Source organism: Garra rufa, unplaced genomic scaffold (assembly GCF_049309525.1).
Source record: "Garra rufa unplaced genomic scaffold, GarRuf1.0 hap1_unplaced_352, whole genome shotgun sequence".
In the NCBI taxonomy this organism is placed as follows: domain Eukaryota; kingdom Metazoa; phylum Chordata; class Actinopteri; order Cypriniformes; family Cyprinidae; genus Garra; species Garra rufa.
In genome coordinates this window covers 1-14,875 of record NW_027394619.1, presented here as the reverse complement: position 1 = coordinate 14,875, position 14,875 = coordinate 1, and the positions used below count along the sequence as shown (strand labels likewise).

Here is a 14,875-nt window from a genome sequence, read left to right as displayed (position 1 = left end):
AAAAATAATAATAATTTTAAAAATAGTGACATTTCATCACTGATCACATTTTACTATCAAATAAATAAATAAATAAAACAAAAAAAGGTTCACAAAATTACATATTTTGCTCCTAACTGACCTGGCTATACTTTTGGACCACTAGCAACCCTTCTCTTTTTCCTATATCATTGTATGGGACCATATTGTAAAATTGTCAGTCGGCTGGTGACGACTTCCCCTCACCTCTTTGAAGCAGCAGCAGTCATGCAGGAAGTCCACATGTTGTAGCAGCAGTGGTCTTTTCAGTGAGCTCAGCTGATAAATCTCCAGCAGGGGGTCCATGTACCCGGGATGAGAGTCTGTGAGGAGCCCCAGGGCTTTCCTCTGCAAACGCAGTCTCCCTTCCTCCCTCAGGCCATTCAGACAAGCCTGGGGATTATTGCTCTTCCAGCGCATAAACTCCGTGAGAATTAACTGGTGAAAGATGTTGGACTTGCCCTTCTGGACAGTTAGGCAGCCCTCCAGGAGGTCCAGCAGACCAGCAAAGGGCTCCTGCATCTGAGAGAAACTGCTCGCTAAAACCTGCCGCAACTGTGAGAGGAAAAATCTAATTAAACTAGAACATTTATTAAAGGAGAAGTTCATTTTCAGAGCAAAAAATTACAGATAATTTACTCACTCCATTGTCATCAAAGATGATCGTGTCTTTCTTTCTTCAGTCATTTTTCGAGGTAAACATTTCAGGATTTCTCTCCATATAATGGACTTCTATGGTGCCCCTGAGTTTGAACTTCCAAAATGCAGCTTCAAAGGGCTCTAAACGATCTTAGTCGAGGAAGAAGGGTCTTACCTAGCGAAACGATGGGTTATTTTCAAAAAATAATTGACAATTTATATACTTTTTAACCTCAAACACTCGTCTTGTTTACTCTGCCTAAACTCTCTGTATTTCAGTTAAGGTATGTCAAAAAACTCTCATCTCATTTTCTCCTCCAACTTCGAAATCGTCCTACATCGCTGCAGAAGTACAGACTCAGTGTTTACAAAGTGAACGTACAAAGAAGATGAAACACCCTTTACAAAAATGGCAAAAAAAGTGATGTAGGACAATTTTTGAAGTTGGAGGAGAAAATGAGATGGGAGTTTTTTGACATACCCTAACTGTCTTGAACCGGAATACACAGAGTACACGCAGAGTTAAACAAGATGAGCATTTGAGGTTAAAAAGGTCTCTTTTTTTTTTTAGAAAATGACCAATCGTTTCACTAGATAAGACCCTTCTTCCTCGGCTGGGATCATTTAGAGCCATTTGAAGCTACAATTAAACTGCATTTTGGAAGTTCAAACTCAGGGGCACCATAGAAGTCCACTATATGGAGAGAAATCCTGAAATGTTTTTCTCAAAAAAAAGAAAGAACTACATGAACATCTTGAATGTTCATCCAGAACAAAAATGTACGCATAATTTAATCACCACCTTGTCATCAGAGATGTTCATGTCTTACTTTCTTCAGTCAAAAAATTATGTCTTTTAAGAAAACATTTCAGGATTTCTCTCCATATTGTAGATTTCTATGGTGCCCCTGAGTTTGAACTTCCAAAATGCAGTTTAAATGCAGCTTCAAAGGGCTCTAAACGATCTTAGTCGAGGAAGAAGGGTCTTATCTAGCGAAACGATGGGTTATTTTCAAAAAATAATTGACAATTTATATACTTTTTAACCTCAAACACTCGTCTTGTTTACTCTGCCTAAACTCTCTGTATTTCAGTTAGGGTATGTCTAAAAACTCTCATCTCATTTTCTCCTCCAACTTCGAAATCGTCCTACATCGCTGCAGAAGTACAGACTCAGTGTTTACAAAGTGAACGTACAAAGAAGATGAAACACCCTTTACAAAAATGGCAAAAAAAGTGATGTAGGACAATTTTTGAACTTGGAGGAGAAAATGAGATGGGAGTTTTTTGACATACCCTAACTGTCTTGAACCAGAATACACAGAATTCACGCAGAGCTAGACAAGACAAGCATTTGAGGTTAAAAAAAAAAGTACATAAATTGTTTTTTTTGTTTTTTAGAAAATAACATTGTTTCGCTAGATAAGATCCTTCTTCCTCGACTGGGATCATTTAGAGCCCTTTTGAAGCAGCATTTAAACTGCATTTTGGAAGTTCAAACTCATGGGCACCATTGAAGTCCACTATATGGAGAGAAATCCTGAAATGTTTTTCTCAAAAATCATAATTTCTTTATGACTGAAGAAAGAAAGACATGAACATCTTGGGATGACAAGGGGGTGAGTAAATTATCTGTACATTTTTGTTCTGGAAGTGAACTTGTCCTTTAAAGCTACAGTAGCAAAGGGTCACCTTAAAACTAAACTTAAACTCTAACATCTATTAAAGGAGAAGTTTACTTCCAGAACATTTACAGATAATTTACTCACCACCTTGACATCCAAGATGTTTATATCTTGCTTTCTTCAGTCAAAAAATTATGTTTCTTAGGAACCCATTGCTGTTTAAATGCAGTTTAAATGCAGCTTCAAAGGGCTCTAAATGATCCCATCCAAGGAAGAAGGGTCTCATCTAGCGAAACAACTGGTTATTGTCTTTTAAAAAATTATATTTTATATACTTTTTAACCTCAAATACTCGTCTAGATTTGCATGAACTTCTGGTTCAAGACAGTTAGGGTAGGTCTAAAAACTTCCATCTCATTTTCTCCTCCAACTTCAAAATCATCCTACATCTCTGCAGAAGTACCGACCCAGTGTTTACAAAGTGAATGTACAAAGATCAAATGGCCTTTACAAAAAAGGTAAAACAGTGATTTTTCGACATACAACTGTCATGAACCGGAATACACAGAGTACATGCAGAGCTACACAAGACGATCATTTGAGGTTTAAAAAGTAAATAAATTGTCAATTTTGTTTAGAAAATAAAAATCTGTTTCGCTAGATGAGACTGTTCTTCCTTAATTGTTTAATTCATTTTTATTGATTATTTAATTAAATAAAGAATGTAACAATGTAAAATTAATGGCAGTAAATAATTAACATAACCAAAAATGATAAATACAATTATAAACATACAAATTATTGTAAATAATAATTGTGAAAAGGTAAAACAGTGATGTAGGGCGATTCTGAAGTTTGAAGAGAAAATGAGATGGGAGTTTTTCAACATACCCTAACTGTCTTGAACTGGTATACATAGAGTACATTTGAGGTTAAAAAGTACATCAATTATCAGTTTTTATAGAAAACATCCAATCGTTTTGCTAGATAAGACCCTTCTTCCTTGGCTGGGATCATTTAGAGCCCTTTGAAGCTGCATTTTGGAAGTTCAAACTTGGGGCACCATAGAAGTCCACTATGAGGAGAGAAATCCTGAAATGTTTTCCTCAAAAATCATACTTTCTTAACGACTGAAGAAAGACAGACATGAACATTTTGGATGCTCATCCAGAACAAAAATTTGCGGATAATTTACTTACTAACTTGTCATCCGAGATGTTTATAACTTGCTTTCTTCAGTCAAAAAATTATGATTTTTAAGAAACCATTTCAGGATTTCTCTCCATATAATGGATTCCTATGGTGCCCCCAGAGTTTGAACTTCCAAAATGCAGTTTAAATGCAGCTTCAAAGGACTCTAAACAATCCCACGAAAGGTTTTTTTTTTTTTTTTTAATTGGACAATTTATATACTTTTTAACCTCAAATGCTCGTCTTGTCTAGCTCTGCGTGAACTCTTATGTATTCCAATGAAGAAAAGTGAATATGCAAATAAGATCAAACGCCCTTAAAGGAACACTCCACTTTTTTTGGAAATAGGCTCATTCTCCAACTCCCCCCGAGTTAATATGTTGATTTTTACCGTTTTGAAATCCATTCAGCCGTTCTCCTGTTCTGGCGATATCACTTTTAGCATAGCTTAGCATAGATCATTGAATCCTATTGGACCAGTAGCATCACGTTCAAAAATGACCAACGAGTTTCCATATTTGTTGTATTTAAAACTTGACTCTTCTGTAGTTATATCGTGTACTAAGACCGGTGGAAATCAAAGCTGCGAGTTTCTAGGCTGATAAGATTAGGAACTACACTTCCATTCCGGCGTAATAGTCAAGGAAGTTTGCTGCCGTAATATGGCCGAAGCAGGCGGAGTATTATCAGAAATGAGTTCCCAGCTAGTTTAGCATTTGCACATGTGCTGCGTGATATTACTGCTCCTGCTTCAGCCTTATTACGGCAGCAAACTTCCTTGACTATTACGCCGGAATGGGAGTGTAGTTCCTAATCTTATCAGCCTAGAAACTCACAGCTTTGCATTTTCTGCCGGTCTTAGTACACGATATAACTACAGAAGAGTCATGTTTTAAATACAACAAATATGGAAACTCGTTGGTCATTTTTGAACGTGATGCTACTGGTCTCATAGGATTCAATGATCTATGCTAAGCTATGCTAAAAGTGATATCGCCAGAACAGGAGAACGGCTGAATGCATTTCAAAACGGTAAAACTCAACTTATTAACTCGGGGGGAGTTGGAGAATGAGCCTATTTCCAAAAAAAGTGGAGTGTTCCTTTAACAAAATAAAAGGTAAAACATCAATGTAGTACGATTTTGAAGCTGGAGGATGATGGAATGACTGATTATTTCACCCATATTTTGACATTTGATTTTCACAAAAATTTATTCGAACATCAAAGTGAATGCTTCGCTTGCATTTAATAAGCTTTATAATATGTACACTTACCAGTGAAAACAGTAAATACTTTTGAACAGTAAGATTTTTAACTTTTTTAAAGAATTCTCTTCTGCTCAGGCTGCTTTTTTATCTAAAATACTGCAAAAACAGTAAACTTTTGAAATATTTTTACTATATAAAATTTATTTTAAAATGTCATTTATTCCTGTGATCAAAGCTAATTTTCAGCATAATTACTCCAGTCCTCAGTGTCACACGATCCTTCAGAAATCATTCTAATATGCTGATTTGCTATACAAGAAACATTTATTGTTATTATTATTATTATTATTATCAATATTTAAAACAGTTGAGTACATTTTTCAGGATTCTTTGATGAATAGAAAGATCCAAAGATCAGCATTTATCTGAAATTAACAGCTTTTGTAAAATATATTCAATAGAAATTCAAATAGATTCAAATAGAAAATAGTTATTTTAAATATCAAAAAATCTAAATGATACTGTTTTTGCTGTACTTTGGATCAAATAAATGCAGGTTTGGTGAACAGAAGAGGCTTCTTTAAAAAAAAAACCATTAAAAACTTTACTGTTCAAAAACTTTTGACTGGTATTGTACTTATTACAAACAGAGAAATACGTCATTAATAACTGTTACTAATAACCAGTGTTTACAAAGTGAATGTGCAAAGAAGATCAAAAGCCCTTTACAAAAGAAAGGGTAAAACAGTGATGTAGGACAATTTTGAAGTTGGAGGAGGAAACGAGATGGCAGTTTTTTGACATACCCTAACTGTCATGAACTGGAACAAACAGAGCTGATGCAGAGCTAGACAAAATGAGCATTTGAGGTTAAAAAGTATATAAATTGTCAATTTTTTGTAGAAAATAACCAATCATTTCGCTAGATAAGACCCTTCTTCCTTGCCTGGGATCATTTAGAGCCCTTTGAAGCTGCATTTAAACTGCATTTTGGAAGTTCAAACTCGGGGCACCATAAAAGTCCATTATATGGAGAGAAATCCTGAAATGTTTTCCTCAAAAACACAAAGAAAGACATGAGCATCTTGGATGACGATGTATTTCCTAAATATTAAGAAAGTGGTTTCTCTCATGTAATATTGTCACCTTTCATGAGACGCTCACATGCTCAGCTGGAGTATAATTACATCTGTTTCTTACCTCGTCCTGCTCTTTCCTGTTCCACAGGCCGCAGAGGTGCTCCTGCAGGGCAGGCAGGTCAACACCTGGGGCAGTACACATGACAGCAGGGTTACACACAGTCCGGCTCGACAACTTGCGCTCAGCTCTTAACTACACGTCTGTTTTCACTCCACCTCACAAATTCTCACGCTAATTACACTGCCTTTTTCCACTTTCGTCCACAAAGCGTTGCAGGCTAGACTCAAACTTGTTTTTCCCATATGAGCGCCACAGCTTAAATTGTCATTGCTCATGATTTTACAAGTGCTCTTAATCCTTTTCCAATTTAAACTGATTTTTTTTTTCCTTTTATAACTAAAAGGTTCATCCAGTTAAGTGATTTTGCCTGTTTGACAATTGAGGGACTGTTCGAAGGCATTCATTATTTCAACAAACTCCACAAAATAAATTTCACTTTATTTGACATTGCAAAAGAAACTGCTTTGAAATGCTATTCAACCAACGGTGTAAGTTTGGGGGGCGGAACTAACGGAAGATGAGGAAATGTTTGAAAATGGACATTATTTCTGCAGATTTATTTGTTGTAAAAATTAAACAATTTTTTCTTTTTTTTGTTGCAATATACCTGATTGGGTTATAAAATGCAGTCTTGTTGATTTCTCGATTCAATTTGACTACTCGATTTTAAAAAATACTTGATTGCATTTTGCAAAATACTGTAAGTTGTACATTCCACGGATGAAAATCCATAAAACATTTGCGATAAATATATACAGTGCAGGTTTAATATGTGGGCTTTATTTATGTACATGCGTGTAGGTTACATACATGTGTGTCAGAGCAGCTCCGTTCACAGTAAATGCTGCTCCACACAAACATATTGTTGCAATTGTGGGTTTATTATAACGTACATCTGTGAACACAATGTCCATCATTTCATCAGATTTGTTAGATAAATTATTCCTAAACCTACGCAAACACAGGAGAATCCATCAATATCTTTCTTAATATGCTAACCGTTCATCGCAATTCAAAATAAAAGTTTAAACCCTAACTCTTGTTTTAATATCCACATATTCAAGAGATTATTGTGATTGTAGCATTTCCATAACAAAGAAATGGGCAAATACTAAAGATTAAGTGGACAATTTAATTAAATGTTGTTTAGGCAATATTAAACAAGGATTAGATGGCACAGTAAAGTGTAAAAACAATCGTCAGGCTGTCGGTGCCTTCTGCAGTCACTTGTTATAATGCGTAATAGACGTTAGCTCTATTGTTCATAATACATTATGTATTTGATATATTTTGGTATATTAATTATTAATACTTAATATTATATATATATATTAATATTATATATTTGAACTGATATATAGGTCTGGTGTAAAAATAACAATTAATGAAATTAAGAATCACAACAGCACTGAGAAAACGTTAAATCAGGGGTCCCCAAACTTTTTTCTGAGCGGGCTACATAATTTTCTTTTGTTTAGTGGGGGGCTGGGTCGGTTTATAAAACAAAATTCCATGGGCCGGAGTGACTACTATTATTATTATTTTTATTTTTATTATTATTTTATTATGATTTTATCTGTATTTATTATACCCTTTAATGCTAGAATAGTTTATTTTTTTTATGCACCAGACAGACAAATGATAATTTCTTTTCAAAAGATATACAGGTGCTTCTCAGTAAATTAAAATGTCATGGAAAAGTTCATTTATTTCAGTAATTCAACTCAAATTGTGAAACTTGTGTATTAAATAAATTTAATGCACGCAGAGTGAAGTAGTTAAAGTCTTTGGTTCTTTTAATTGTGATGATTTGGCTCACATTTAACAAAAACCCACCAATCCGCTATCTCAACAAATTAGAATATGGTGACATGCCAATCAGCTAATCAACTCAAAACACCTGCAAAGGTTTCCTGAGCCTTCAAAATGGTCTCTCAGTTTGGTTCACTAGGCTACACAATCATGGGGAAGACTGCTGATCTGACAGTTGTCCAGAAGACAATCATTGACACCCTTCACAAGGAGGGTAAGCCACAAACATTCATTGCCAAAGAAGCTGGCTGTTCACAAAGTGCTGCATCCAAGCATGTTAACAGAAAGTTGAGTGGAAGAAAAAGATGCACAACCAACCGAGAGAACCGCAGCCTTGACAGGCTTGTCAAGCAAAACTGATTCAAGAATTTGGGTGAACTTCAGAAGGAATGGACTGAGGCTGGGGTCAAGGCCTCAAGAGCCACTACACACAGACATGTCAAGGAATTTGGCTACAGTTGTTGTATTCCTCTTGTTAAGCCACTCCTGAACCACAGACAACATCAGAGGCATCTGGGCTAAGGAGAAGAAGAAATGGACTGTTGCCCAGTGGTCCAAAGTCTTCTTTTCAGATGAGAGCAAGTTTTGTATTTTATTTGGAAATCAAGGTCCCAGAGTCTGGAGGAAGCGTGGAGAAGCTCATAGCTCAAGCTGCTTGAAGTCCAGTGTTAAGTTTCCACAGTCTGTGATGATTTGGGGTGCAATGTCATCTACTGCTGTTGGTCCACTGTGTTTTTGGAATCACACGTCAAATTCCGCCTTCAGCATTTTCAGCACTTCCACAGACTTTTTAACTGTTTCTCAGCTGAAAAACTTTGGGTAACTGGGAGATGAGTGAAGTCTTGCTTTTGCACTTGTCCCACAAGCAGTGCTAGTTTCACCTCAAATACTATTGAGTCATTTTGTCATCGCTCTGATTTTTCTAGCTGGCTCGCGTATCACCTGTTCGATCACAATGACACATTACGTTGAATGTACCATTCTGTTGGTGAATTTAACAAATAATTAGGCTATGTTAATAACTAAGGGACATTTTAGTTTGAAAGCCAACCTTTAATATCAAATACCGACATGATATAAGAAAAACATATTTAAAATTACATTTTCAAAATATGTCTCTGGCATTGTTCAGAGGGCCGGTCCAAATGGTCCGAATGCGGGCCGCATTCGGCTCCCGGGGCCTTAGTTTGGGGACCCCTGCGTTAAATGCTTCTAAATTATTTTATCAGCAAATTGGTTTTAAATTACCATAAATATGATTAATATTGGCGCCGATAATCGGTCAACCCCTCCTCTATATGACAGGTAGTTGGAGAGGGAAGAGATGAGAAGTCAGCTGAAAATGAAAGTCAATACAGCTTGATGAAAGACTGTGAACAACATTGTAACAGGAAACGTTGCAGGCTAGAATAAAAACTTTTTTCCCCATATAAGCACCACAGCTTGATGAGTCAAAACTGCGATGGTCTAATGATTTTATAAAAATGTTGACATTCCTTTTCAAACACAATCTGATTTCTTCATTTAACATTTTAAATCAAAATATTACATATATACTACTGCTCTAAAGTTTGGGATTTTTAATGTTTTTTAAAGAAGTTTCTTGCTCATCAAGGCTGATATTGTGAAATATTATGATGTAAAAAAATTCTATATTATTATTCATTAAAATGTAATTTATATCTGTAACTAAAGTTGAATTTTCAGAATGCTTACTCCAGTCTTCAGTGTCGCGGTTCAAAAGTTTGGGGTCAGTAAATTTTATTCTTTCTTTAAAGAAATTACTACTTTTATTTACCAAGCATGTGTTTAATTAATAAAAAGTGATAGCATAGATTTACATTGTCAGAAAAGATTTAAATTTTAAATGAATGCTGTTCTTTTAAACTTTTTATTCAGCCTGAAAAAAAAAAGTATCACAGGTTCCAAAAACAATATTTGGAATGTTTCCAACATTGATAATAACAGTAATTAATTAGCATATTAAAATTATTCCTGAAGGATCATGTGACACTAAAGACTGCAGTAACAGCTGACGAAAATTCAGCATCACAGGAATAAATTATATTTTAAACTATATTAAAATAAAATAAAACATTATTTTATATTGTAATAACATTGTGCAATATTACTGTTTTTTCTGTATTTTGATCAAATAAATGCAGCCTTGATGAGCATAAGAAACCGACCCCAAACCTTTGAGCAGTAGTATATGTGACCCTGGACCACAAAACCAGTCATATGGGTAATTTTTTGGGAAATTGAGATTTAAATAAGCTTTCCATTGATGTATGGTTTATTAGGATAGGAATTACTACGACTTTTGAATATTTTTTGCTGACCAAGTCTGCACTTAATTGATCAGAAATAAAGTAATGTTTAGAAATATAATTGCAATTTTGCCATTTTCATAGGCGAACAAATTAAAATCTAATGTTTTTGAATGTTTTTGCTTACCAAAAAATATGGTAAAAACTTCTTTTGTTGCTATTGTAACATTATCATATTATTTCAGGAATGCATAATAAAGAAAGCAAACAGTGTTTTGTTTTCGTGTTTGCTTTGAACCATTTTTCCCGCCTAAGACTTTACCAACTTTTCCCTTTAAATCCGGGATACAGGCTTAACTATTTTACTTCTTTTGTAATGCACCCCTTGACTCTTTTCCCCAGTCAGCTATTGTTACAAGTGGATACTTCACACCGCATTTGAATTGGCCAAAAAGGGCCAGAAAATTAACATTTAATACGCGTAACAGGCAGAGAAAGGAGGAGTCTATTGTTGTGTGCGAGGTGTTGGGCCTTTGTATTTCGGCCAGTGATTCCAGGCCACAAAAACGGTGAGAAGATGAGCCATTTTTCTCAGGAGGAAGGCGGGGGCAAGACAGGACAGGCCGGTGACAATGGGGTAACCGAGGGGAGGTATACGCTCCTTTGAGGAGCCCTGAAAGCAACAGCCTCTCTCATGCTGTGTGGCCAACACCTTTCTTCTCCTAGCCTCTCCTTCTTCCCAGGGCCGGTTTTCCTGTCTCCCCCTTCTTCGTGTTTGTCTCGGATTTCCCCGAAAGGGCAACACGGTGGTCACGGTGTAAAAAATCCAGCCTTCCTGACCGACAGCCTGGGAAAGTGGCGCAAAGGGCTTTTCTCCGGCCACTCTCGTAGCAACCCCACCCCCCTCGTCCCGTCAGGGAGCGCGGAGATCGTCGGATTTGCCCGCGAGGCTTCCTGCGTGAGCTTACCGGGGCTGTCTTAAACATTACTTAGGATCGTCTTTTCCCATAAGCGAACTTTCCGTGATTGGTGTGGCGGCACTCTGCACGCATATTAGCACGATGACACACAAAAGCATTATACTCTCTGGTCTTTGTCTCTGCTCCACCCTAACCTCATTCTTCTCCAGGCATTAACATACACACACACGCATGGGAAGAAAGTGGGGCGGAAGGACATTAAGGAATGTAGACTATGCAGCTAGTCAATGTGAAGTTTGAAAAGTGAGAATGTTGTTGAAGGAGACAGGTATGCACTTACACAAGTCCATATCGCCTGCTGCTTTCACTTGCGGAGCAAACGACCCGAGAAACGAGGCTCTTTAATCAAGCACATTATTAAAGTTTTTGAATGTGCAAAACTCTTTGGAATGATGTTGAAGTGGATTTGACTCTCACAGTATTCGCCAAACCATTGCTATTGTGTTCAGCTTTCGCTTTATCCATCAGGAATGGAAAGGATAGGAATAATGTAGTCTTGATTCGATGGCTGGTTGAAAAATAGGAGGAAATGTCATTTTTATGATTATGAACATGTTTTTTAATTTGAAATAATATGCACCAATTGCTTAAATAAGGCAGGGATCAGGCATTAAGAAAGTAAAAGGGGTCCATTTGGATTTTAGGGATGCACAAATATTCAATTTATGCCCAAAGTCAATAATTAGTGTCTTGTTACAATATGACCAATAAACAGTAAATTTACATTACTGTTCAAAAGTCTGCATTTAATTGATAAAAAAATATGGTAAAACAGTAATATTTAGTAATATTATTACTTATGTAAAATTAATTTACAAATTTATGTTATATTATATATATATATATATATATATATATATATATATATATATATACATACACACACACACACATTTGCTATTTTGACATTTTCATAGGTGAAAAGAATAATTAAGATTTTATATATATACATATATTTTTGCATGTATGTGTGTGTGTGTGTGTGTGTGTGTGTGTGTGTGTGTGTGTGTGTGTGTGTGTGTGTGTGTATATATATATACACACACACACACACACACACACACATGTATGTATTTATTTAAAATCAATTTACAATTTTATATTATATATTTATTTACTGCTATTATTTATATATATATATATATATATATATATATAAACAGTTATCTTAAATAGTAATAATTTTTACCGTATAATAATATGTATTTATTTGATCAAAAATATGATAAAAACAGTAATATTTCGAAATATTATTGCAATTTTAAAACTAATTTACAATTTTAAATTATATATTGTTTATTTTCTCTTTTTTTTGTGGCTATTTTGACATTCTCATAGGGGAATATTTTTTATAAGATTTTTTAAAAATGTTTTTAAATATTTTTGCTCACCAAGGCTGCATTTATTTAATATAAAATACGATAAAAACTGTAATATTAAAAAAATGAATACATTACAAATTTACAAATTTAAATTATATTTATTGATATTTTATTTTATTTTATAATTATATGTTTTTATTTATTTATTTATTTTTATTTTTTTGCTTACCAGGGCTGTATTCAAAAACATGCCAAAAACTGTAATATTTTAAAATATTACAAAATTAAAATTAATTTAAAATTTTAATTCTATATTTTCTCTCTCTCTCTTTTGCCATTTTGAAAAAAACAAAGATTTTTTTTATGTTGTTTTTGAATATTTTTGCTCACCAAGGCTTTTATTTGATCATAAATATGATCAAAACAGTAATATTTTTAAATATTAATACAATTTAAAATTAATGTATAAATTTAAATTATATATTGTTTTTTTTTTTCTTTTCTTATTTTGCTATTTTGACATTTTATAGAAAAAAATTATTTATTTTAAAATGTTGTTTTTGAATATTTTTGTCTACCAAGGCTATATTTATTTGATCGAAAATATTGAAAAGACAGTAATATTTTGGCATATTATTACAATTAAAAAATGTAAAATTTTAAATTCTATATTTTGACATTTTCAGGTGAAAAAAAAAAGATTTCTTTTTTAACTTGGTTTTTGAATATTTTTGCTCACCAAGGCTCCATTTACATGATCAAATATGGTAAAAATGGTACTTTTGAAATATTACAATTTAAGATTTAAATGATATATTTTTTTTTTTTTTTTTTTTTGCAGTTTTGACATTTTCATAGGTAAAAAAAATTTTTTTAACGGTTTTGAATATTTTTGCTCAACAAGGCTGCATTTATTTGATCAAAAATAAGTGATATTTTTTTTTAAATTATTACTATTTAAGATAACTGTTTTCTATTGTAATATATATATATATATATATATATATATTAAAATTAATTCTAACATGCTAATTTGCTGCTCAAGAAACATTTATGATCAGTATCAATTTTGCTATTTTGACATTTTTATAGAAAAAAATATGATTTATTTTAAAATGTTATTTTTGAATATTTTTGTCTACCAAGGCTACATTTATTTGATCGAAAATATTGTAAAGACAGTAATATTTTGGCATTATTATTACAATTAAAAATGTAAGATTTTAAATTCTATATTGTAAATTATTTTGCTATTTTGACATTTTCAGGTGAAAAAAAATTAAGATTCTTTTTTAACTTTGTTTATGAATATTTTTGCTCACAGAGGCTCCATTTATATGATCAAATATGCTAAAATTTGTACTTTTGAAATATTACAATTTAAAATTTAAATTAAACCTTTTCAATTTTTTTTTTTTTTTTTTTTTTTGCAATTTTGACATTTCATAGGTAAGAAAAATAAATGCTCATTTGCTGCTCAAGAAACATTTATGATTATTATCAATGCTGAAAACTGCTTTTTTTGGGGTGAAAAATGTGATACATTTATTTTTCAGAATTCTCTGATGAACAAACTTCAAAAGAACAGCATATTTATATTATGATATTTTGAAATATTTTAAATATCTTTACTTTACTGGATGTTTTTATGTATTTATTAATATATATATATATATATATATATATATATATATATAAATTAATTAATTAATAAATACATAAAAACATCCACTACCAATAAATAGTACAGATATATTTCTACCCCATTTGTTTTCATATTGACTTAAATACTATCAGTAAAAAGTTTGTCCTAATGACTATGACTCGAATTAGCTAGAAAGTATCCAACGATGTACCTTTTGATTGTCCTTCCAGGCTCATTGTTGCACACCTGGTGGCGCTGTCTAGACTCCACACTTCCACACCCTGCACAAAAAAGACCAATCATTGTTATGATTGTAAACCGCATGGAAAAAACTGATTCCTAACACAGATCTGCTCAACAGGCTTCAACATGCTTAAAAAGACTCGAACACGTCTAACATTGCATCATTCTTCTGCCTGCTGGATTTTAATGACATTCATCACCGTTTTATAACTGAAAAAAACTCTTCCCATGACTTCAGAAAGCCTAGTTCTGTCTCCAAGGCTGGGAAGTTAGAGCAGCATTTGCTAGATGACCTCAAACAAATGAGTGTAAAATAAAAGTGTTTTTTCTTTCCCCCATGTAGCAATCCCCAAAAATGTGCCGTTTGGCAGCTGCTCGACATGCGAGTCGTTTCAGTGAGTTCTCACACTTTCCCAGCTTTTCCCAAGTCAGCAACAGTTTACTCACAAAAAAAGTGTTACATATCATTCCCTGTTGTATTTGCAACGCTTCAGGGCTACGATTTACCTTTGCATTATGAGGGGAAACATACAGCAAGGGTTTTTTACTTAACAGTTGAAGTGACTCGTGTTGAGCAACATGTGAACAAGTGCCTCAGGTGTCAGTACCCACATGTACACATCTGAGTCTCTCACACACAAACACGCTCTCTCTCTTTCTCCCTCCCTGTGGGAACAGCAGCCCTAGAAAGGGCAGTCTGCCAGCTGGCTAGGCGACGTGC

General features: G+C 33.8%; 1 protein-coding gene across 1 annotated transcript; it reads right to left on the bottom strand.

Annotated features, from left to right (window-relative positions):
- Positions 1 to 225: 225 nt before the first annotated feature.
- LOC141317114 (exonuclease mut-7 homolog) lies at positions 226 to 14,192 on the bottom strand (the record flags this gene model as incomplete). Its single annotated transcript, XM_073832927.1, has 3 exons — positions 226 to 573; positions 5,883 to 5,947; positions 14,123 to 14,192. Coding segments are annotated over 3 exons (483 nt in total), but the record flags the coding sequence as incomplete, so codon positions are not given.
- Positions 14,193 to 14,875: the final 683 nt, after the last annotated feature.